Genomic DNA, 24,554 nt, shown 5'->3' on the forward strand with positions numbered 1-24,554 from the left:
ATTCCAAAAATCTGTTGCTTGCTTAAATCAATCTTACATTAAAAAACATCAAGTAGTCAAAGTAGAAACATGGAAAATTACCACTAAGTTGCAAATGGACAGAGCTTTCCCCAGGGTGAAGATTGGGGAACAAAAAAAGTACTGTAATTTTGTTCTTGTACAAGTACATCTTTCATATCTTAAGGAAATTGATACTCAAGTTTTCCAACTTCCAGGGGCCTTATATAAGAGTCTTTAACCCCCACACCCCAACCATCATACAAATTACTGATACACACAGATATCTGTCTTGCTTTATGACAGCTTTATAGCAACACTTCATTACAACAGTAAAACACAAGCTATTCAATAAGGATTAGTGTATTCTCAAAAAAATAATATATTTTGACAATTTTCAAACTGCAAAAACTTTCATACACTAAAATGCAAAGAACTGAGAAGCTTACTTGCTCTGGTTGGAGGAATACGTGGACTGGGTGATGTTTTAGGTTTGGCAGGCCCATGACGTGTCTCTCTAGGAACTGAAAGAACGTGGGTTAACATTTTCAGAAGTGTCGCTGTTCACTGCAACCCATAACGACCAAAACAAATACAGCAAAGATTTAAACCAATGATACTTGTCTGGAAACAATGTAAAAGAAGTGGAGGTTTTTGGGGGGAACAATATCATTCTGTAGAGAAGATACTTCTCTGAGACATATCATTAACAAAGCATGCAACTGAAATACCGTTTCTACTTAGAACGGAAACTACTAAATAAAATAAGTTTGAAATAGAAAGACACCACTTCACTGCAATGGAATTGTACCAGAATAATTCTCAGTACCGCATTCAAGCAAATAAAAATGTCAAGTGGATCTGCCTCATACATCTCAAAGATCACTGACGTGTTTTTTGTTTGACAGTGGAACTGATAATTAAGAGAAACAGAATTATTTTTTAGAATTCCACAAATGACTGAATTTACAAAATCTGGAGGGGATGGAGAGGAAAGAAAGAAAACTGACAGCATGCAGTTTTGCTTACTCAATTCACGTAACTAGAATAGTGTCACCTTCACAGTATAACTGTGTAAGTTAGGATCCTGTTCTGATCTGTCCTCAGCCTTCTTAAATGTCAAAGGAAATTACCCTATCCTACGTGCTTAAAAACTTGATAAGCATGAGGATCCTTCTTGAATGCTTTGAAGAAAAAATGAAAAGAGGTAGAGAATCTTGACTGTTAAATTATTAAATCTATTATTAAATTAATTTATTAAAATTATTTGCAGGTGTACTTTTAATGATCTGTGAAGAGGAAAAACAATGTGACTATACAAACAAGAATGTATCATTACCTGACGTTGACTTTGGTTTTTCAGTTCTAAACGTAATTGGTTCCAGAGCTGTGTTAGTGTGATAAAAAAAAAAACCAACACAATAAGTCTTAGTAAGAGCAATCAAAACATTGCAGCCAGCACCTCCACAGTGATCATATCATCCCTCCTACAGCTAGGGAGAGACAGCCTCTCCTCCTTGAAACTCAATACACAACAGTAGTATGCAACTGAAAAATTGCCTTCAGGGCGATAGCTCTAATACAGATCTGAGCTTTGAATATAAATCTGTAAATTTTGTAATAAGCCTCAAAGAAATTGTGGGTGGCGTTTCATCTTCAACTTTGCACACTTTTCTTGCTTATTTTTCATTTTTAATTCAAACAGTAGCCGCAGAAAGGAATCTTAGTCCTCATCTTTCTGCCCATTTTTCCAGCAGCACCACCTAATGCTGTGAATACCTTGGATACTTGCACTGGGTCTGGCTGGAAAGGAGTTTATTTTCTTCATAGCATTCCCTGAGGTGCTCTGTTTTAAATTGGTGACCAAACCAGTGTTAATAACAAACCAATGTTTTAGCAGATCCTGAAAAAGAACTTGTACAGCGTCAAAGACTTCTCTGTTTTTCACACAGTCCCCAGACAAGTAGGCTGAGGTTAGGCAACAGGCTGGGAGGGGACACAGCCATGATAATTGAAGCAAATTGACCAAAGGACTGTTTCATGTCATATAATGCCACAGTCAGCAATAAAATTGGTGGGAGTCTTTTCAAAGGAGCTGCTGCTTGTGAACTTGCTAGGTGTTGGTCTGCTGGCATCAGGTTTGTGACTGAGTGTGTTTGCCTCTCTTGTTTTTCTCTTTTTTCCCTCATTTTTTTACATTTAATCTTGAATCACTATTTTGTTCTTTTTTTCCCCTTTTTTTCTGGCTCTCTCTTCAAACCTGCAGAGGGTCAGAGTGATGGGCAAACTGGTGGATACTTAGCTAATGGGCAAGGTCAACTCACCACAGTACTTCCTGCAATTGCTAGCATGAGTTGTTTAACATAAACATAAAGGAAGATCTTTCTTCCTCCACCCTTGATTAGGCCAAGGTCATATATTACTCTACATGAAACTGTGTAAACAACATTATGGAAAGTACTGTGCATTCTTAAATGTGCAAACAAAACAAAGCTTCTGCAAAAGTAACTGAAAAGAATAAAAGAATGTCTGTGTCTAGGAAAGAAAATATATGTACACAATTTGAGAAATAAAGAAAAAAACCCACTTCCTCTTTGCAATGACACTTTCTTTTTCATCTTTCCCCAAACCAATCCAAATTCAAACAGAGAAGAGCTATTTTCACCAAAGACTGCAAAGAAAATGCCCAATGTTGCAGTGACTTAAAACGTAAGAAAGAACTGAAGACAGAAAATTTAAACTTACAAGGTTGCTTACAGGTTCCACTTATTATGCTATATGATACTGGATTTTATCCTTCAAGGAATGCACCGACATACACACCCAAGGGATAAATATGGATCTGAAACTCCACTGATCACAACAGAATTTGTAAGATACACATACCAGGATAAAGTAAAGAAACAATGTACTTACCAGGCTTGGTCTGTGGCACTTCTGAGCTTGGTGATATCCTAGGTCTGGAAGGAATACGATGTGATTCTTTTGGAACTGGAATAAAACAAATGCAACTATTAATGTCTTCCTGACAGAAGACTGTCAGAAGGCATAATATTTCAAACAAACAAATAAACAAACAAGAAACCAACAATTCACAAAGCCAACTAGGAAACTTTGAACTCATGCCTTTGGAATCTGGATACACAAAAAGCTTATACAAGTAATGAAGAAGTATGAATGCCTGGTACACAAAGAAATACTGCTGGTGGGGAACCTCTGTAACAGAATCAAGAGAAGCAAGGGCAGGATGGATGTCTGGCTTGGAAACTAGCAGAAAAGATGAAGTATGTGACACAAACTGAATGTAATGAAACACAGTCAAAGTAAGATTGTGGTGCTGCCATCCACTTTACAGAACATTGTGTGCGGAAAACTAAACAAGATGAATATGAATTGTTAGTGTAAAATCACAGACACACACACAAAAAAATCACCTTACAGAAGGATGAAATTTAATAGTAAAAATTATGACAGTGAAATACAATGAAGATGTACCTATGATGCTAGACATCTACTGAGTATTTGTTCTAAACATGCAAAGCAGTGTGGGTGAGTACTGTACCACTCAAGTAGCCACAGTATGTATCCTAAATGTGATGATCACTTTAGGTAGGCTGTTACCTATTGTTGGTTTTGGTTGATCAGTTCTAAATGTTACAGATTCCAGGACTGTATTAAGAAAAACAAAACATAAAAGCTGTTCTGAAATTTTAAGAGAATAACTCCACTTACAGTTAGCATTATTTCTATAGTAATATACTGCTTCATACAAAAGTTGTTACATTAAATAAAGTCACTGAGAAAATAAGCAGTGAAAGAGAAAACTCTTCTTCAGTGTGAGCTTAGTTCTCCAACTGGCTGTAGTGAGATATCCAAATATCCATCATCAACTTTTTAAGAAAATTGATTTTTAAGGATAGAAAATTCTCCCCTTTGTGTGGTATTTGAAGAGCTATTTATATACAAAACTGGAATTGGAAAACACTTGTTTGCTTTCTGGATGCTGTTAAAAAGCATTACTGCATATTGTGCTATCACACACTTTAGCTCTGTGGCATGAATTTAAAAGAAAAATCTGTTACTACTCCTGAAAATTGCAAACATATCACTGAATAGCCAGCACAACAGAACCTGATTATGTTTTAACTTGTTCAAATAGATAAGCTGCTGCACAGAAATATGTTTCAATCTAATATGTGCTGTGTTAGAAATAATCACACAAAGCAGTTTACCATCTTCAGCCTGTGGAATATGAGGTCTGGGTGAAGGTTTAGGTTTAGAAGGAATATGAGGAATCTCCTTTGGAGCTGGAAGAGAAAAGGTGGGTAGTAAGTTGGTTAATACACCGAGCAATCAGCATCTGATATTGAATTGAACACACAAACACAGAATGCTCACACCTGCAACAGAGGATTCTCTTTATAGGAAAGAGCAAAGAAAGTCTGATAATAATACCCATGTGTTTACAACAGCCTAAGCAAGAGAGATAAATTTTGGTCATTACAGAAGCCCAGATTTTTATTGTTTAAATGAAAAGCTGAGACTGACACAGACAAGCATAATTAATACAAAGGTCATTCAAAGCTGCAAGCCTCGTTTTCTCAAAAAGTAGGCATTCCAATTGTGAAGCGAGAAATATGCCCAACTGACTTGGATACCAAACAAGAAATACCTAGAAGAAAAATGAAGTTTAATGAATCAATCCTAACGCATAAGATGATTAACTTTGATGCCACTTTCTGTGATGAAAAAAGCAAAAACTGCAGCTTGCCAAAGAAGTACCATTACCTATCATTGACCTTGGTGGTTCAACTCTAAGTGTAATAGATTCCACCACTGCAACAGAAATATTGTGACAAGTTAAGTATGGAATGTACTGCAAAAAAATGTAAAATTACTCCACTGGTAAGTGTAAAAGCAGCTGCTGATACGACACCACAGTAATGCCTATCTTCAAAATCAACTTTTTTTTTTTTCAACTATGGACAATTAAGCTTTTTAATAATACAGGATCAATTAAGAAATAATGCACAAACTTGATGACAACTGTAGAAAGAATGTAATAGAAATCAGGAAACCCTACAAAGCATTGGAACATGGTTTTGGCTACTGGGAAAAAACTGGTTTGTAAAAACCAGTATTTTAGCTGAAAGCAAGTGGTATCCCATAAAAGATACACATTCATCAGTGAAGAAATGAAGTTTAGAAAACAACCTTTGGTCACTTGAACAGAGAAAATTGGAACAGAGAAAACACAGAAAATTGGAGCAGTGGGTTTAATATGAGATATTATTGGATATGGGTAAAACAAGCAGAGGGCTTATCCCTTTACAAAAGGGATAAACAAAGAGTTGGATGCTCTTCTACACCAGTTTTTAAAAATTCATTAATAGATATGCAATTCACATTTGATGTAAATTTTTCTAGGTAAAAAGAAAAGGTAGAGTTGGGAGACGATATTTCTTAGGAGGATGAGAGGGGAATAAGATAGGAGAAAATTTAATGCTCTTCATTTTCTCTGACCTTTCTGAAAGCAGACCATCTAAATAAAACTCCCAGGCAGTGCAACAGGACTTTGGCACATTACCCTCAGTGTTACTAAACTGTTTACCAGGTTACTGGGTTGTAAGCAGTGAGCAGCCAAGTAACCTGAAACTTAGAAGGATAGAAAATAACATGACAGACATTCACCAAGTTTTCAGAAAAAAAATTCATAGCCAGAGAAGGCATAGTTCTCTGGTGTGACTGTATTTCAGAAGTTACCTAACCAAAAACCACGTAATCTCTATGCATTACAGATTTTATGCCTCAAATAATCATTTCTGAATCTCATCATTTGTCTCGTCAGAATGAGTACCAAAGTATCACAGAAGGATAGTCACAAGCTTAATTATGATCATAGATCTATAGAATCCATCTAGGTTGTAAAAAACCTCCAAGATCATGTCCAGCCATCAATCTGGCCTACCAAATCGCATCACTGATCAACGTTCCTTAGTGCCATATCCACTTGTCTCTTAAATACTTCCAGGTATGGGGAATTCATTACATCCCTGGGCTGCCCCTTCCAAAGCTTGGCCATTCTTTCCATGAAGACATTCTTCCAGATATCCAATCTAAACCTCTCCTGATGCCATTTCCTCTGATCCTACCACTCATCACCTGAGAAAATGGACTGACACTCTCCTTGTTGCAATTTCCTTTCAGACAGCGGTAGAGAGTAGAGGTACCCTTAGCCTTCTCCAAAATAAACAACCCTGGTGAATAAAGACTAGTGTTTCATGGCATTCTATCTGCATTGATCAATTTGATCACTAACAAAGAAGTGACAGACAAGAGGCATATGTACAAATACGGAAACATGATGACTTCTCTGTAGTGATATAGTAGCTCAGAGCAAACAACCACTGATGTAGAAACATCAATATACTGGGTTTATGTTGGTGGCCCATAGGTGTAAAACTTCATTCAATAGTTTCCGAAGGAATTGTTTTCTCTGTCGTTTCAAGAAAATATGTCTATGTTCAGATATACATAGATGTCTATGGCAGAGATGAAATTAATGATTCTAGTATTACAATATATACTATACTAAAAATGTTGTCAGATGAAAAAATATGTATACTAATTTGAGAAACCTCCAAGGAATAAATATCATTTATTTAACAAGTTTCACAAAGAATTATTAGGTATGAAGAGAGCAATTCTTTTTGTGAGCAAAAATAACAAGGATTAATTTACTTGAAATCTGGAAAAAAATAAATAATACTGACTAAGATCTTCCATGATTACGTAACATTCTCAACACACACATTCTGAACTTCAGCATAAACCATGCAATACTATTCACTTATTCTTCACCCTCTGAGCAGGCCAGGAACCTTTTGGTTTCATTTGCCACCATAAAATACGTCTTCACTAAATTTCAGAACAGCATTTCACTCCTATTTCCACATTTTCAGATAAGTCTATGTATGAATTAATGATCACTGAATCAATACAAATTCTACAAGTTCTACGTAAAATGCTACATCCATCAGCAACAAAAGAGAATGTGCATCTCTAGATCTGGTGTTGAACCAAGTCAGAAAACTTTTCATTTTGAAATGAAAAACAGCAAAACAATGTTTCCACAAGGCCACGCAGCTTAGTGACTTGAGATAGTAGTCTCAATTTGAAAGTCTCTTGGACTTTGCTTCAATTTTTGTTGTTGTTGTTATTGAATACAAAAATAATACTCCTCAAAGAGCACAGCTTCCCTCACTGCCTATTTTTTCTAAGTCTACAGGGCTGAACATCACACAGAATGAATTTAAACTGAAGTATATAAAACTATTTAAGTGATAGAGTACAGTAAGTGTTTGGTATGGAAGCTAGTTACCAGGTTCAGTCTGTGGCTTTTTGGGTCTGGCAGATGGTCTAGGTTTAGATGCAGAAGGTGTGAGTTTTGCTTCTTTGGGAGCTGAAAGAAATATTCTGGATTATAAAATTATTCTTTCTACTGCATCACATAAGAATCACATTTTCTAAGCCAGAAATGACGCAATAAATGGCAACTGGAACAAAAGCAAATGGCAAAATCTAATTTGTTAAAAAGACTTCTCAAAACCCTCCCCTAAAACCTGCTTGTTCATCACTGCAAAAGTCAGTAAGTAAACTGAAGAGATGCAATTATAGCTTATAATCATGTTTCCCTCATTAAAACAGCAAATTCATTTTTGTAAGGTAGGAAGAAAAATAATTCATCATCTTGGTCAATTTTAAACCATAAAAACACAAACATAAACAAAATCTGCAAAAATAGTCTCAATTTTCAACACTAATGAAATCACTGGAAGGGAGCAGAGGAAGTATGAATTCAGTGATATAAAAAGAAGTTGCTCCACAACTGTATTCATTGCATTCTGTTAATAAAATAAACAATTTCATCTAAATAGAAAAAAAAGATGAAATAAAATAAAAAGCAAACAGAAATGAGGAAGTGTTCTTTTCCCTGAATTTCTGTGAGCTGAAAGTATAACTAGCTAATGACTATTAATGTGACATCAAATAAAGCTTAAGGTGGGTATCAGTACTATAGTAATTTAATTCATTTTTATAAAGGAGCACAATGAGACTCCTCTCAAAGAAGTTTCCAAATGCTTCAGGGTAGTAAACACACTGGAAAAGCATATGGTACAGAAAGAACAGACTAGAGTAAGAAATGTGATGTGACTGAGAAGTTTTTCTGAAGCCAAACTAACATTCATGAAGGATTTATAAAAGAGTAGTAGAATTAATATATCTACATAGTGCCACAGAAATCATTCACTGAGATTTCTAGGATTAACAGTCATAATGCTGATCTTCTACTTAGTCTTTCAGTAATGATTCTAAGGAATTTCTGATGATTCTCTGCGTGTAGAATGTGTTGCTGCTCTAGTTGCAACACTCCCAACAAAATGGAAGATATTGTGCTCTCCAAAAATGTTACTGTACTATAGAACTAGTAAGGTCACAAAAAACCTCAAGTTACTTTTTCTCTTAAGTTCCAAAAAATGTATTTCAGAATGATTATTTCCTAACTTTTTTCCTCTCTAAAAGAAATGGATTACAAACAAAAGAAGCTATGAGATGAAGTAATAGAGTTCAAGCTGTAACTTGGGCTGCAGAGAAGATTGACCAACAACTGCACAAGTATGTGTTACCTAAGGTTGCTTTTTGTTGTTCAACAGTCTGAGAAGTTTTAGGTTCTGAAAGTGGGGGTTTTGGAGCTAGAAAACAAAAGTGAAATTCAAGTGAAATTGAACAGATCAAAAAAGTTATAATTCCAATAGCTGATTTTTTTCTTTTATTTTAATAGACTTGATAAGTATGCATGAGTCCTGATCTTATGTATAACATCCTATGCAAACTTTAGTTCACTTTCCTATGAAACTACATACTGTAATGCTCATGGTTTTATGTAAGATTCTGCTTCTGAGGCTCCTTTCCCATATTTGTGATATCAGGGTATTTTTAACCCATTGCTTGCTTGAATAAAAAAAACATATTTCTTTAAAAGTTATGGGAGAAAAGTAAGGCAGATGAAGGCTGTGACTGAAGAAAAGGTCTTGTTCCATAAAAAATACCATAAAATCTATACTGAAGAAGCAACTTCTAAATGCCAAAATCTTGTTGAAAGTCTTAAGTCAAAACTAGAAGTCAAGGCATGCATAAGACATCAAAGGCAACGCCTGCCTTTTACTGATGCGCCTGTTTATATACAAGAACAGAAACGCTGTAAAGCTCTAGTAATGCACACCATAGTATTTATTGGTCCGGTACTTGAATTACTCAAGAAGGAAAGCTCATATCCCTTAATCCCAAATCAGAATAAAATGACTACAGGGATATATTTTTTGACCAAAAAGCAGAAAAGAAAAAAGGATACCACACTGCAATAATGCCCCAGTGGCTAAAGAATGATCTCACACATATATGAAAGTTTCCCCTTCTATTTTGAGGTAGCTCTCCTACTTCCCCTGAAGTCACAGTTCTTTTCAGTGAGCTCCTTGAGGGAGGTCTTAGCAATCACATGACAAGCACTTTATTCCAAATCAACAAAGTATTGTGATTAGCAAAGATGTAATCTTTGTCATATGTCTGTATGGAAGTGGGAGATGGCAGTTGGCAAGAGAGACAACAGACTAATAGAAGTTTTTTCCCCACCAATCATTCAAATTACGTTACAAAACCAGAGACCATATTTATATTTCCGTCATTGGACCCAACTGTGTAACAAACTGATGAGCTTAACCCTCATTCATTTTGTTCCACAACATCAAATTATTAATTCCAGAATGAGTTATGCAAATAACTTATGTAAGTAAGTTATGCGTGCACTGCATAGCTTCTGTCCATTTTAGGAAGTCTGGCTGAAATATTTTTAGCTAATATGCTTCTGTATATTGACTTATAAGAATGGTGTGCACAGTTACCAGTTACCGCATGCTGTACTTCTGGGGTAGCAGACGGTTTCAGTTTAGAAGGAATAAGTGGTATTTCTTTAGGAGCTGAAAGAAAGAGCTCAGTTTGCAATCACAGTTTAACAAGAGTTTCTCACAACAAACAGCACATGCCCCAAATTTATATTGAAAAAAGGATAACTGAGCATGGAACATCAAAGCCATCAGATGAAATTAGAGTTTGAAGTGCAGTATGGAGATGATATTGAAGTGCTCTGCATTGACCAGAAACGTATGTCTCCAAATCAACTGAAATTTCTCTATGAAAGCTCTACATATCAGAGAGAAAGACAGAACATGCGTATGCGTGATGGAAAAAGATAAAACTTACTGATAAAAGGATGATGGACTTTTTCATGCAAGTTACTGAGAGGCAACTTTTACTGCTCCATGGACAGTAAAACTGCTCTGAACTATGTCCCCATACAGAAATATACAAAGAGGAATCATAGTCTAATTACAATGACAGAACAAGATTATAACCAGGAAAAACAGTGATTATTATGCACGTGAAATGATATGCTGGAAGAAATGCATTCATATGCGATGAATGGGCTCAGAAGTTTTTCACTGGGTGAAAACAACAACATTACCTAATGTTACCCTTGGCCATTGAAAAGGACGAGAAGTTTTAGGTGTGAAAGATTCCAGAATGGATTCACTTGTTGCTGTTGGAAAAAATGGTGACAGTCATAAGACAGTAAAAGTAAAGAGCTAATGGAAGAAACTCTTGCTTCGTAAGCAAAAACAAATTTGTTTTTATAAGAGTAACATAAACATTTCACTAATGCTTGGACATTTTTCAGATTATCAGTTCAGTACATAATAGAGAAATTCAGTCTTTCGAACTGCACAGAGCTTCAGTGACTATAAATCACTGTATTTGTGACATGCAGAAATCCTGGACGTTCCTTTCTTCCTGCCTTTATTGCAACCAGCATGGGTCTTAATCACTGTCAAGTAAGATTTTGAAGTTGAGCATTTGCACATTTTGAGTTTTGGTCCAATACATAAGGAAGATGGTATGATGTAAAATGTAGGAATTTAATGAAGAGGACACGTTGAACAATCAATCAGTCAAGACATTTGAACTATACAAAATTGGACTTGAAAGCTGACAACTGATCCAACTATGGTTTCAGCCCAAAAGCACTAAGTGTCCATGACTGTTACCCAATTTCATGTCATTAAAAAGGCACTCTCCTTAATATTCCCAGAAAGATGTCAGTAGCAGAAGACAGCCTACAGCATACAGCACAGTATTTACATCAGCAGTATTGGACAATAAAAACTGTTTTCTCAGTTATGTTTGCAGCATATTTTTCAAAATACTGAAGGCACATCAGGTGACTATGTATTGCCATATGTATAAGTGCGAGAAAGCAACAGTGTCAATATTAACAGCAATCTAAACTAAAATTTCAATTATTAGGGTCTAATCCAAATGAAGATTACCAGTATAGTCATTTCAGTGAGTTTTAGATCATGGTCTGAGCTACTGATAAATAAGAATAAGGCAGTGATTGTTGTACCTGGTCCAGTATCTGCTATTTCAGGCTTACTAGGTGTCATAGGGCTTGAAAAAACAGGCTGAATATCAGAGAAAGCTATTAAAACAAACAAAAAAGGTAATTTTATGTATAATTATTGTTTCTATACACAGATTTTTCTCTTTTACCTAGTTTGCAATGCAGACGTCCATCCACAACAAGCATTCCTTACCTTGAAAATGGAGCAGTGTTGATTTAAAGTGGGAACTGGAGTTAGTAGATAAAGTGACAACTGAGACTACGGTGGCAGCCAAAGCTATTATTATCTTATACAGTATGGTCCGCATAACTGAATACAACTCAGAAAACATATTAATTTTACTTTTTCTAGCAAATGAGCTGTAAACACAAAGCACACGCACACACACGCACACAAAAGGATTAACAAAATAATACAAATTAAATAGGACATAATTCTTTTGAGTGCTATGTTTTCTATCAAGATTCTCTCAGTGAGTTTTAATTCTGTATAATCTGTGTACGTACTCTGCGTACATACACAAGCACTGAGACAAACATACCAAATAAAATTGAAAAAATAACCAAACTATAAGAAAGAGACTTCATATAATGGCATAAAAAATAGTGAGAAGATATGTATATGCATTTGAGAGTATAATAATTAAGCTCTAAGATATCTAATAAGCTTGAAAGAAAATGTAATATTAAAATTTTTAGTAAACTTTAGGCATTTTTAATTATTTGTTTATTAGTCAAGATTATTTTATCTAAGTCTATCTAAAAGCTCTTAATAGCATTTGATAGAGGGAAAAGAAAGACCAGAAACAAGATCAGGTGAGTTTCTCAGTTACAAGCACGAGCTTCTTGGGAGTAGGCATGAAAAAAAGATTTCTCCACTGCCAAAAAGAACAAACACCACAATTTCAGGATTAACTTCTAAGCTTTAAGAACAAGACAATAAAACCAGAGCCAGAATATCTAGAAAACTACTATTAAAGTGCATCGTACAGGTCTAAAAATTTTAATGTTCCATACTCTTTCAACCTGTACATGTCTTCAAACAGGAAAGTTTCACAATTTCCTCGTGAAATGCTTAATTACACCATGGGCCAGGAAATTGCCAGCCCTTGACACCTGACAATACTAAGGAAGCTGCCACCATGAGCTATTCCCACACTGTCACCAAATGTCACAGCCAAGGCCTTAAGCAAACACTGATTTTCACATATGGCAGTTTCATGTCCACATGGATGTGTAACTCAAAGAAGGCTCAAGAATAATAAGCTCCCCTAAAAGCACAACAATACCTGGGGAAAAAATTTTCATTTTGTACTATTACCAGACTGGCAAGAACCATGACCAGACAAGACAGCATCACCATCAGCTACCTCTGTGTCTGAAGACACATGCTGTGCTTTGCCAAAAGGTGACAAGAGGCAGTGTGCTTCAAGTCCTAGTGCGACCTCAACAGCGGCAGAATAGCAGAGCATTCCTTTCCAGGTGGTGACAATGTCTTTGCATACACAGCTGACATGGGACCACCTGGAAACTCAGTGGTGAAGAACCTGCCAGCTGCACCCTTGGAAAGTGAAACCCCAAGGGGCAGCAGAACTGCAGTACCACCATTGTGCACGGCCGTGGACCGCCACAGAAGGAGTAGGTTTCTGAGCAGCAATGCCTCATTTAGGTGCAAGTCAAGAGAAGGTTGTTCCCTTGATGAAAGGGAGCAGGGAAATGGTACTTAAGGCAAGCTATGATAACACAGCCTCTAAAGAAGCTGTCATTTGGTTGTCACAGATAGTGCTGGCAAGCAATGGATGAAGCATGAGATCAAACAATGCAACTGCATAACAAGTGTGGCGGGTGTTTCTGCAAGCCAAGTCTCACCAACAAATCTTCAGACTCTCCTAGACAGATGAGAATGATGTCGAGTGCGTAGGGGCATGGAGTGTCAATGGGAGCGAGAGAAGCAGGAGAAAGCAGAAAAAGGAGGATGTTTGCTAGTTACCAATCACAGTTTGCTGGGTCGTCAGGGAGGAAGGAGTGGTGGATTTCAGCCTCGGCCTCCGGGTAGCTAAGATCAAACACAGAAACCACCTTCAGGTCCTCACACTGGCTGCAGGAACATGAGTGCTATCAAGATGCAGCTGTCCACAGGGAGACCTAGCCCTGCTTGAGGCAGGTTTCCACGGCACAGCGTTACTTCCCCCCACGTGACACGACCCTATCTTTCAAGTGGTACACATATGCCCAAGAGAACAGAGGAAACCTAAGAACGCACGCGCCCTGTACGGTAGGCAAGCTCCCAGGAGAGATCAGAAAGATTAGAAATGGAGCAATGTCTAAGCAAGAGTCGTAAGAGACTTGAAGCACCACAGGCCCTCTTTTCAGGACAATAAGCATCCAAACGGGCTCAGCTCTGCAGAAAAAAAAAAGCATTGCACAAATACTCAGAGCAGGAAGGGAATCACGGGTTATTTACCCTTCATAGTCCTCGTGGCTTTCGGTGAAGCAGTTGAGGTGGAGTCCGGGCCCCGTCTCTGGGTCGCTACGGTCAGACAGGGAAATGATCTTGAGACACCTACACAATCTTCCCCAAAGAGGCCACACAGAAGGCCTCACCATTCCCCAAGACGTCTGAAAATCCCTGTTCCTCCTTTGGATTAGTCTCTAAGCCAATGAGTACTGCCTGTTCATCCAACTAGAACTCAAGGGCTCAAGCTACTGAAACAAACCGGGAAAAAAGAATAACTGATGTCCTGTAAGGAAGTTCTGGGACACCTATCCCATGTCATCAGCAAGACCTGTGAAGTAGTAAAGGTACGTTTCTGCCATCTTCGAATATTTCATTCCAGAAAGAAGTTTCAGAACAATAACAACAACAACGAAAAATGCATGAAGAGAGACACAGAGAGGGAAGGCATGATGTGATGGATTCTTTTGGCCTAATGTCCCTGCAGAAAAATGGTTTCCAGGCAATGGGAAAAGCATGGGTTTAAACAGAAGAATCATGTAGCTAGCGTGACAAGTGCTCCTGCAAGACCGGGGCACAGTAATAAACCTTGGCGTGGCTCAAAGCAGATGAAAATGATGTGAAGTGATGGCAGGGGAAAAGAAAACTGAAAAAGAAAAAAATGTATTTACCCTCCACTCTTCCTTGGGGTGCAACATATGGAGAAGTAGGTTTCAGCTTTGGCCTCCTAGTAGCTAAGATCAAACCAGAGAACTGCCTTCAGATTCTAGAGACGAACAGTTTTCTTCAAAGCAGTGACAGAATGGAGTTCTCAATATATGGAGAGCATATTACATTGTGCTATTTTACATTGATAGGGGCACTCATTGCACTCATTATTATTTCACTTTTAAATCAGGGTAGCCCAACTGAGTTAATGCAGAACGCAAACAGTTAACATTCTAGTGAACTAGGCATATCTAGGAGAAAATTACTTAGAGGGACTGAGAAGCTTAACAGTATATTAATCTCCTTTTTATTACAAATAAAGGACTGGCCAAATCACTGACACAATTGGCTCTGCCATAATCATTAAGGAGGATAAGTTTTGCCAAAAATTGGAATTATGCTCTTCATATTTATCTTTTACCAAAATGATAGATATTTTTATGGAATCTCTATTTACCCATCACAGTTCTTGTGGTTTCCAGAGAAGGAAAAGAGGTTGAATCCATGTCTGATCTTGGGAGAGCTAAGGTCAGAGACAGAAATTGTCTTGAAATTCTAAATCATTCCTTTCACACATAGGAATACATCATTCTAATCACAACCAAATAAACCAACATTTATTTTGTTGTTGTTCTTTTTTCCCTAAAATTAAGTTTTCTGCCATCAGATAAATAGTCAAAGTATAAATTAAGTCTACATCAATTAATACGTAGTGAGAATTTTTACTTTCTGCCTGCATCAAATATACTGTCATGTTTTGGAAATGACCACTGGTTAATCTTTACAGCAATAAATTAGACTTCTTTGTTTCCAATCACCCTTACAAATCTCAACATTGTGTCTAATAAACTGCATGCCTGGGAATAAGAAGGAAAAAAAATTAGGTTACTTAGGTCTTAGTGAGGTTACTTCGAATGCAAAGAACTGTATATGCTAACTGTTATAATCTTGAACTATACGTTAATCAATCATTATTATCATCATTAATAACATTTTCAACTCTCCTTGAAATCGGGGACTTTGCACAGAAATATTCATGTTTTATTAAAATGACTAATGTCAGACTAGACCAGATGTGATTTTATCCACTCTCCTAGACATTTTAAGTGCTGGAAACCTATCTATCTGGTTTAGAAAAAATAAAAGAGCTGAATTTGGCTGTGTCACACTGTCAACATATAGAAAATGACTGCTTAACCTTTCTGTTTATGTACTATAGCATAAGTTACTGCTCAGTATGAAAGTCATATTAAGTGATAAGTACTGATTAATATCTTTGAAGAATAAGTGCATAAAACTTAAGTGATCTCCAATTCTTGATTGTAAGAACGTTCAGTTAAAATCTACAAGCTTTGCTATTAGCTTGTAATTATAGGCAACTGAACAGCTGCTAAAAGTTTCATAAAAAATGCACATGTAGTCCATATCTTAATGCAAGAGAGCTCTGGCAGCAGTGTGGAATGGACTGGAAGGGTTTGTCATTATTGAAAGGAAATGAAAATTTCTTCATAGAGACACACTAAAACAAGCAGAACCTCAAGCCTTGATCCAACCGCATTTGTTCTGCAAGATATTCATAAGCTTTTACTTATTTTCTGAACAAGGGAGAAAAGGAATTCTAAGGAATAAGTGCCAGCAAGAAAGAACAGGAAAACTACACATACTTTAGATCAATTATTGTAGATTAATAAGAGTAAGTTACTTAACCAGTTTAATTTTATTGGAGTGTGGTATAACTTTATAACTATATAAGCACTTTAAGAGTGCTTGATAGTACCATACCCACCACAGAAGTGCCAGCTTAAGATCAATTTGTTACACTTTTTTTTTTTTTTTAATTACAGTGCTATGCAGTTGTTTAAAAAAGTTGTACTCAAGCGATGCAACAATATGTTAAGTATTTTAACTTCTATTAGCTTTAGGCCTATGCAGTCTCACTTACTAGCAGCAAAACAAAATGTCTGCTTAGATCGGTGCTTTGAAGATACTCGAATGAAAGGATTTAAGGATCTGTCCTCCACTGTATGGAACTCTGCACATTTATTCATCTCTATGTGAACTGTATAATCACACAAACTTATTTAGGGTACCTTTTCTTATATTTTCATATCAGTACCATCATCAGTAAAGATTCATTTGCTTCATTTTGTGTTGTAATATAAATGTGTTGCAGATTTAGTAACACTTTTATCAAACAAAGAATACTGGATTAAGGGAACGGGTCACATTGGCCAAAACTTACTGAACGTATGAACAGTTTACATTAGTCTAGCTAACACAAACAACATGCATGATGCTGTGTTGCTCAAATCACTGTCAGCTTGCTACTGATCCTATTATTTCTACAGGACTTAATCAATCCTTAAAACCATTACAACAGTTTTGATCATGGATTTTGATGTAATTTATAATAATTTATGCTACAGCACACCTGAAGTACTGCATATGAAAAAGAGAACACTACTGTATGTAATAAGACATACCAAAGTCTATTATAATCAAGCACAATAATACAGACTTGTAAACATAATATGAATGCAGACCAAAGCAAAATATTTATTATTTTGCAGCATCACACAAAATTTCCTAAGTTAGCCTGGTATCTAAGAGAGAACAAATTAAATACTACAGTTCTGTAGCTATTCTAATTCATGTTAACTAATAATACACCAGAAGTATGATAAAATATCTGTCATAATTTCTATTTAGATATTTAAAAATCGTATTTTCAAGTATTACCAGGTACAGATGACAGCATTTCTTGGATGGTAGATGTTTCATATATTGGAGAAACAGGCTGCTTTTCATCAAATGCTGAAAGAAAATCTAGAGTTAAAATGAAAACGGACTTCAGCACAGTTGTTGAGCAGTTCTAGGCAACACTGATGTGATCAAGCAAGGTACCAGCAGCCTTAAAGATAGCTGTGAAATAAAGTGCTACATAAATACTGAAGCTAGCGTGAAATAAAGTAGTGTCAATTCAGCATCTCATGCTTGGCGGAATACTTCTCAATGGACTTGAGTAAGTATTCTCTGAAATAAAATTGATTACACTGAAATGGCTTAGTTGGGAAGAAAAAAAAAGCATCGCATCAAGTAGCCTTCAAAGCAATGTGTTTGAATGTCAGCATTATCCATGTGATGGCAAGGAATAGAGAAGTTAACAGAATTATATGGTATTTACACATCACATGCTCTCTGGTTTCCATGGAGAGAAGAGGTGTGAATACAGGACTGGTCCCAGGGTAGCTAAGACCAAATATGAAAACAATCTTGAAAACTTAAGTGAGGTTAGTTTTTAAGTGAAGAAGCCCTTGGCCTCATATCAGTAAAGCTAAAAGTTTCCATTTACTTTAGGTTTCTTGCATACACGTTATTAAGCAGTATTTGTGATAACCTAGTCTGTTCTTTGTATATATATATATATTTTGATACACAGCGCCTCATTTTGATGCACTTACTACAAAGCCAGCTGTTTGCATATGATTTTAAAGTTTCTTATAGCATGCCTTCACATTAGGAATTGGGCGTAAAATGATGAATCATGGCTAAATTCCACCTAAAAACATCCTTTCAAGCACACAGGTTGGAAATCCTACACAATTGGCCTAGTGAAAAACCTGTAGACATCCTCTAGGCAAAGAGGTAGAGTAAATACAAGAAGCATTATTTTTGTTTGCACACCAAAGCAGACACAATATGGAATGCACATTAAATCCTGTTAGCCTGCATTTTTAAATCATTCCAGCTTCCAGCTTCACTGCCCAATACAAGCATGTAATATCAACCTAAAACAGGATCAAAACCACCCAGCATAACTGGGGGCAGTAGGGACATTCAGTATGTCAGATTTTGTAAAAAAAAAAAAAAAAAAAAAAAAAAAAAAAAAAAAAAAAAAAAAAATCTGTACAAATCAAACAGTGATTGAAGAAGAAAAGGAACTATATCACCTTTACAACCTGTTGTTTGCAACAAATATGATATTTTGGAATTTAGAGAAACGAATATTTCCAATTCAGCACTATTAGCAGCTGTAGAGCAAAAACACGAATAAATCTGAGATACACCTGCATGTTGATGCTTTTTTCATTCAAATAAACTAAGCAACCAGAATTCACTCTATCTTCTCTTATTTGCTGCACCCTCTAGACTTTCATTCACTTTTGCTGGTATCCTCCATACCACTTTAGTGGGTACACACCATGTTTTTTTTTAAGCACAAAAGCGTACATGTCTTCTTATATCTCATAGATTGTTGTTCTACTGTTAACATTTTGGTCTAGCATTTCTCTTTTTGGCACAGTCACACTTTTGATTCACTACAATGAAATCCTTTTCTGAATAATTGTGGTTTTCCATCATGCAGTTATACAATTGATTAGTCCTGCATATGGCAAATCATTGTCCTTGAGGATGCGTATCCTACCCTCCCATGACTCCCAGCTTGGTGTCATTTACCAGCCAAACAACCATTGATTTCATTTTATCAGCTGCGTCATTAAGAAAATAATTGACTAATACTGGGCTAAGGTCTTTCTCCTATGAAATCCACTTAAACATATCTTTCTTATTTGACAACCATTTAAGGCCACTATCATCCCACACATATATTTTCTGTATTTTCACCTACACTATGCAGCCTGGTTTGTGAAAATTTTCTGTGAAACAATATAATCAAATCTAGCGCTGTTATATAAAATTAATTTCAGTGGTTTCTCGTCTACTTTGTAAGGTCCGCTACAACCTTCCCTAGTAGAAAGCTGGACTGATTTGACTTTAATATTCTCTTTATAAAGTAATGGAATAGTAAAACATGAATACAGTTTTTTATAAAATGTGTAAGAGTCACAATAACTAAGTTTTCAAGACATATAACCAAATAAGGCTGATGGCACTTTCAGGATACTAGTTTTCTCAGATGTTTGAAATCTTGAAAAAGTGGGATATACTTCATCATAAGCTGAAAAGAGGATCTAGGCGTGGAGTGAGGTAAGCTCACAAATCTAGATGGCTTACATTGCCTTACTAGCAGTGTGCAGTTCATGATGATGTAAAAGGCTAGACAGCAGATAATCTTCAGAATAGTTAAGGTATTACACTTTTTTAATAAAAGGACTTGGGTCATACAACTATATAGTTGTCATGTGATTAAAAATTTTATCCTCTTCTCATTTCTAAAATATCTACAATCAGAGCAGTAGCTTAAAAAAATTAAAGAAATTGTTAGCACATATATGACTGTATACCTTTGTAACAATGGTATGGGAAGTTACACAGAAGTTGATATAAAAGGTTTAATAAAAAACATGCTGCAGAAATTTGGCAGCCAGTATTCTTAAGTCTCTGCCCAATGCCAAAGCGACGTAAATAATTATTGAATCTATTCTATTTAGCCTGTATTGTCCTTGTATTTGTCATGAAGGACAAAATAATAAATTCTGTAGTTGGTTTCTGGATAGATAACATCAAATGAGAAAAGAAACTGAAGCAGGTTGTTTCTAAAAGATAAGGTATCAAAGGTAGGAGTACCCTTCTTGCTGATGGTTACAATCATAACCAAATCAGGTATTGTATTTTCAACCAGCTGCCATAAAGTTAATTTAATATAAATACTGAAAAAGATAATTCTTTGGTGGAAAATGGCTTAAAAACATATTTAAGTTGTTGTGACTACATTTTAATGAAAAAATAGATGAAAAAAATCAGATTCTAATCTGATTTTCTGTAGGAAATATTATGCAGCCAGCATGGAAAAAACATGGTAACATGGTCAGACTATTTCTATGGATAGCGGTATACGAAAAACTGAAAAGTAGGTGCTCTTGTTGCTAGGATCACTCATGACCTCTTCAAGTTAAATGACAAGTAATAAGAAACCTAAATGGTCTGATTCTTTACACTGAGGAATAATGCTGTGGTAGTTCTGACAAAACACACCACAGAGAGCAATAAAGCCACACCTGACTAGATGCTGAAATTTTTCCATCTAATGAAGATAGCCTGATGTGACTGAAATGACCTTGGATAGAATACAGTTCTCAACTTGAAAAGGAAAGAAAAACACTGCATTAGTGCAGAGGCAGGATAACTGTCAGTACCACCCATGGAGTATTAACACAGCTGCATCATGTTTGTCTTCACTATGAGTTTTGTAACACATAAAAGTGAAGGCTTTTCCAAATTTACTGATGACAAAAAGCTAAAAGAACACTGATTGAAGGTTAACAAAAAACTAGGGAAAACATGAATACCATATGTATGTTGTAATAAGCTAACCCTCAGATGAAAAAAATATATGTATTAATGATCATTCACTCAGTTCCACTTGTGAGATATGAAGGGTGTTTGAACAGTTACTGTAAGAGAGAAATATGTCATTTTCTTAGAATTTTAGATCACATTGCCTCTCGCAAATACGTAGGTTGCTCCATGACCTTATGTGTTCAACAAATCTGTAAAGAAGAGTATTTCAATCAGGTCATAAGATGCATATCTTCAACATATGGGGATGATCGACTACACTAAAAATGCATTCAGAAAGGTTAATGCATTTGCCCTTGAAATAATTAAGCATACTCTTATAAACATATCAAGAAGATATGAAAAATTGTATATACTACAGTATTATTCTAAATGCAGTCCCGAAACCTTCATGAATAGCATTCTCATCAAGTCAAAATGTTATTCTCTGCAATTCTCCAACTATTTTATACTAAGTCGAGTAAACTAGTTCTAATCAATAACTTCTAGGAAAATAAAACTTAAAAGAAACACCTATTAGATGGCATTTCTGGAAGGCTAGGCATTTTAAATATATTGAATCTTGAATGTCAAGAAAAGACGTGTTTCATCAAAAGATGAAAAGAAAATCTGGCCTTAAGAATGTTCTAACATGTCCAAAGGCAGCAGATTATTAGGAGGAAACTGGTAAAGGAAGTGAAGCTGTCAAGGCAATGTTGAGAAATAGGGTTTTGTAGCTGTCAATTTGCTCTATCAAATAATGGTATTGTGCTCTGGAGAGATTACTTTCAGAGCAATCTACATAAGTGCACATATTCTGCCTACAAAATAAGATCCCTAAAAAAACACAGAGAAAAACACAGAGAAGAAACAACTGTAAAAATACTTTTAATACCAAAAAACTGTACTACAGCAGTCTTTTGAATACTACTTTTTCAAGAGACTACTTTTAAAGGTTACAAAAAATGTTAAGAGGGAACCAAAATATGGCTACCAAATCTCTTTAAAAATTGCCTCTAGAAGTCAAGTGAGGCTGGGGGGAAAAAAAAAGTGAGTCATATTATTTAAACGACACATGAGCCATCACAACATGGCATCATCTGGACTCGTGGCATAATGCCCGAGTAAAAAGAACAAAGGAAACATAAAAAAGAGTCTACAAAATAAGCAGAATAAGATAAAAAATGATACTGTGTAAAATGTGTAGATATAAATATAAAACACAAAAAGTGAAAGAGAATCTCACAAGGGTGACAGAAAAAAGTTCCACAAGATAATTAAGAACCTAAGATTAAAAAAAAAACAAAGTAAAACTATGCAAAGAGAAGGCAAAAGTAATTATAGATGTTGCCGCAGAAAGAAATGAAACTTATAAATTGGAGAAAATAATGTAAAAAGAGATCTAGGCAATATCACAAGGCAGAGAAACAAACACTGTCAGCAGAGGCAAACGTAAACATTTTATGATTTCAAATATCTTTACCTTACCCTAAATTTAAAATTTGTAGGATTCACACACTGGTTATATGGGGCTTAATTACCCCATGGGTCAAGAATACTGTCAGGTCACATGGCCAGTCCTCTACTCCAGACAATACTAAAGAATCTGCCACAATGAGCTACTCCAACACTATCACCAGAAGTCACAGCCAAGTCCTTAACCAAACACCAATTTTCACATATGGCAGTTTCAACTCCACATAGATGCGTTATTCAAAGTACGCTAAAGAAAAATAAGTTCCCATAAAAGCACAACAACATCTGGGGAAAAAAAAATTCCATCTTGCAACAATACCAGATGGCAACAACCATGACCAGACAAGGCAGCCTCACCATCAGCTTCTTCAAGGATAGTGCCACAGACAGTGCTGGCAAGCAATGGATGAAGCATGAGATCAAACAATGCAACTGCATAACAAGTGTGGCGGGTGTTTCTGCAAGCCAAGTCTCACCAACAAATCTTCAGGCTCTCCAAGACAGATGAGAATGATGTCGAGTGCGTAGGGGCATGGAGTGTCAATGGGAGCGAGAGAAGCAGGAGAAAGCAGAAAAAGGAGGATGTTTGCTAGTTACCAATCACAGTTTGCTGGGTCGTCAGGGAGGAAGGAGTGGTGGATTTCAGCCTCGGCCTCCGGGTAGCTAAGATCAAACACAGAAACCACCTTCAGGTCCTCACACTGGCTGCAGGAACATGAGTGCTATCAAGATGCAGCTGTCCACAGGGAGACCTAGCCCTGCTTGAGGCAGGTTTCCATGTCACAGCGTTACTTCCCCCCACGTGACACGACCCTATCTTTCAAGTGGTACACATATGCCCAAGAGAACAGAGGAAACCTAAGAATGCACGCGCCCTGTACGGTAGGCAAGCTCCCAGGAGAGATCAGAAAGATTAGAAATGGAGCAATGTCTAAGCAAGAGTCGTAAGAGACTAGAAGCACCACAGGCCCTCTTTTCAGGACAATAAGCATCCAAACGGGCTCAGCTCTGCAGAAAAAAAAAGCATTGCACAAATACTCAGAGCAGGAAGGGAATCACGGGTTATTTACCCTTCATAGTCCTCGTGGCTTTCGGTGAAGCAGTTGAGGTGGAGTCCGGGCCCCGTCTCTGGGTCGCTACGGTCAGACAGGGAAATGATCTTGAGACACCTACACAATCTTCCCCAAAGAGGCCACACAGAAGGCCTCACCATTCCCCAAGACGTCTGAAAATCCCTGTTCCTCCTTTGGATTAGTCTCTAAGCCAATGAGTACTGCCTGTTCATCCAACTAGAACTCAAGGGCTCAAGCTACTGAAACAAACCGGGAAAAAAGAATAACTGATGTCCTGTAAGGAAGTTCTGGGACACCTATCCCATGTCATCAGCAAGACCTGTGAAGTAGTAAAGGTACGTTTCTGCCATCTTCGAATATTTCATTCCAGAAAGAAGTTTCAGAACAATAACAACAACAAAAAATGCATGGAGAGAGACACAGAGAGGGAAGGCATGATGTGATGGATTCTTTTGGCCAAATGTCCCTGCAGAAAAATGGTTTCCAGGCAATGGGAAAAGCATGGGTTTAAACAGCAGAATCATGTAGCTAGCGTGACAAGTGCTCCTTAAGACCAGGGCACAGTAATAAACCTTGGCGTGGCTCAAAGCAGATGAAAATGATGTGAAGTGATGGCAGGGGAAAAGAAAACTGAAAAAGAAAAAAATGTATTTACCCTCCACTCTTCCTTGGGGTGCAACATATGGAGAAGTAGGTTTCAGCTTTGGCCTCCTAGTAGCTAAGATCAAACCAGAGAACTGCCTTCAGATTCTAGAGACGAACAGTTTTCTTCAAAGCAGTGACAGAATGGAGTTCTCAATATATGGAGAGCATATTACATTCTGCTATTTTACATTAATAGGGGCACTCACTGCACTCATTATTATTTCACTTTTAAATCAGGGTAGCCCAACTGAGTTAATGCAGAACGCAAACAGTTAACATTCTAGTGAACTAGGCATATCTAGGAGAAAATTACTTAGAGGGACTGAGAAGCTTAACAGTATATTAGTCTCCTTTTTATTACAAATAAAGGACTGGCCAAATCACTGACACAATTGGAACTACCTATTTGAGATCAGATCTTACTTTTCACTAGAATCTTCCAAGG

The 24,554-nt window shown here is 36.6% G+C and overlaps 1 protein-coding gene across 50 annotated transcripts in view; it reads right to left on the bottom strand.

Moving 5' to 3' along the window:
• Positions 1 to 24,554, bottom strand: part of ABI3BP (ABI family member 3 binding protein) — a 131,993-nt gene that overhangs the window by 41,619 nt on the left and 65,820 nt on the right. For 15 of the 50 annotated variants that reach the window (XM_040704932.2, XM_025143979.3, XM_040704930.2 and 12 more), the window contains 19 exons: positions 24,120 to 24,182; positions 23,462 to 23,527; positions 22,989 to 23,054; positions 17,415 to 17,501; positions 15,133 to 15,198; positions 14,639 to 14,701; positions 13,977 to 14,042; positions 13,503 to 13,568; positions 11,516 to 11,590; positions 10,577 to 10,651; positions 9,957 to 10,031; positions 8,685 to 8,750; positions 7,379 to 7,459; positions 4,786 to 4,833; positions 4,230 to 4,304; positions 3,619 to 3,666; positions 2,914 to 2,988; positions 1,337 to 1,384; positions 447 to 521 (listed from right to left, as the gene is read on the bottom strand). In XM_040704932.2, coding sequence (XP_040560866.1) covers positions 447 to 521; positions 1,337 to 1,384; positions 2,914 to 2,988; positions 3,619 to 3,666; positions 4,230 to 4,304; positions 4,786 to 4,833; positions 7,379 to 7,459; positions 8,685 to 8,750; positions 9,957 to 10,031; positions 10,577 to 10,651; positions 11,516 to 11,590; positions 13,503 to 13,568; positions 13,977 to 14,042; positions 14,639 to 14,701; positions 15,133 to 15,198; positions 17,415 to 17,501; positions 22,989 to 23,054; positions 23,462 to 23,527; positions 24,120 to 24,182 — 1,284 coding nt within the window. The remainder of the gene's footprint in view (positions 1 to 446; positions 522 to 1,336; positions 1,385 to 2,913; positions 2,989 to 3,618; positions 3,667 to 4,229; positions 4,305 to 4,785; positions 4,834 to 7,378; positions 7,460 to 8,684; positions 8,751 to 9,956; positions 10,032 to 10,576; positions 10,652 to 11,515; positions 11,591 to 13,502; positions 13,569 to 13,976; positions 14,043 to 14,638; positions 14,702 to 15,132; positions 15,199 to 17,414; positions 17,502 to 22,988; positions 23,055 to 23,461; positions 23,528 to 24,119; positions 24,183 to 24,554) is intronic. The other 35 variants (XM_046898388.1, XM_046898408.1, XM_015296937.4 and 32 more) reach the window with 29 other exon arrangements.

The sequence above is a fragment of the Gallus gallus genome, chromosome 1 (assembly GCF_016699485.2).
Source record: "Gallus gallus isolate bGalGal1 chromosome 1, bGalGal1.mat.broiler.GRCg7b, whole genome shotgun sequence".
NCBI lineage: Eukaryota > Metazoa > Chordata > Aves > Galliformes > Phasianidae > Gallus > Gallus gallus.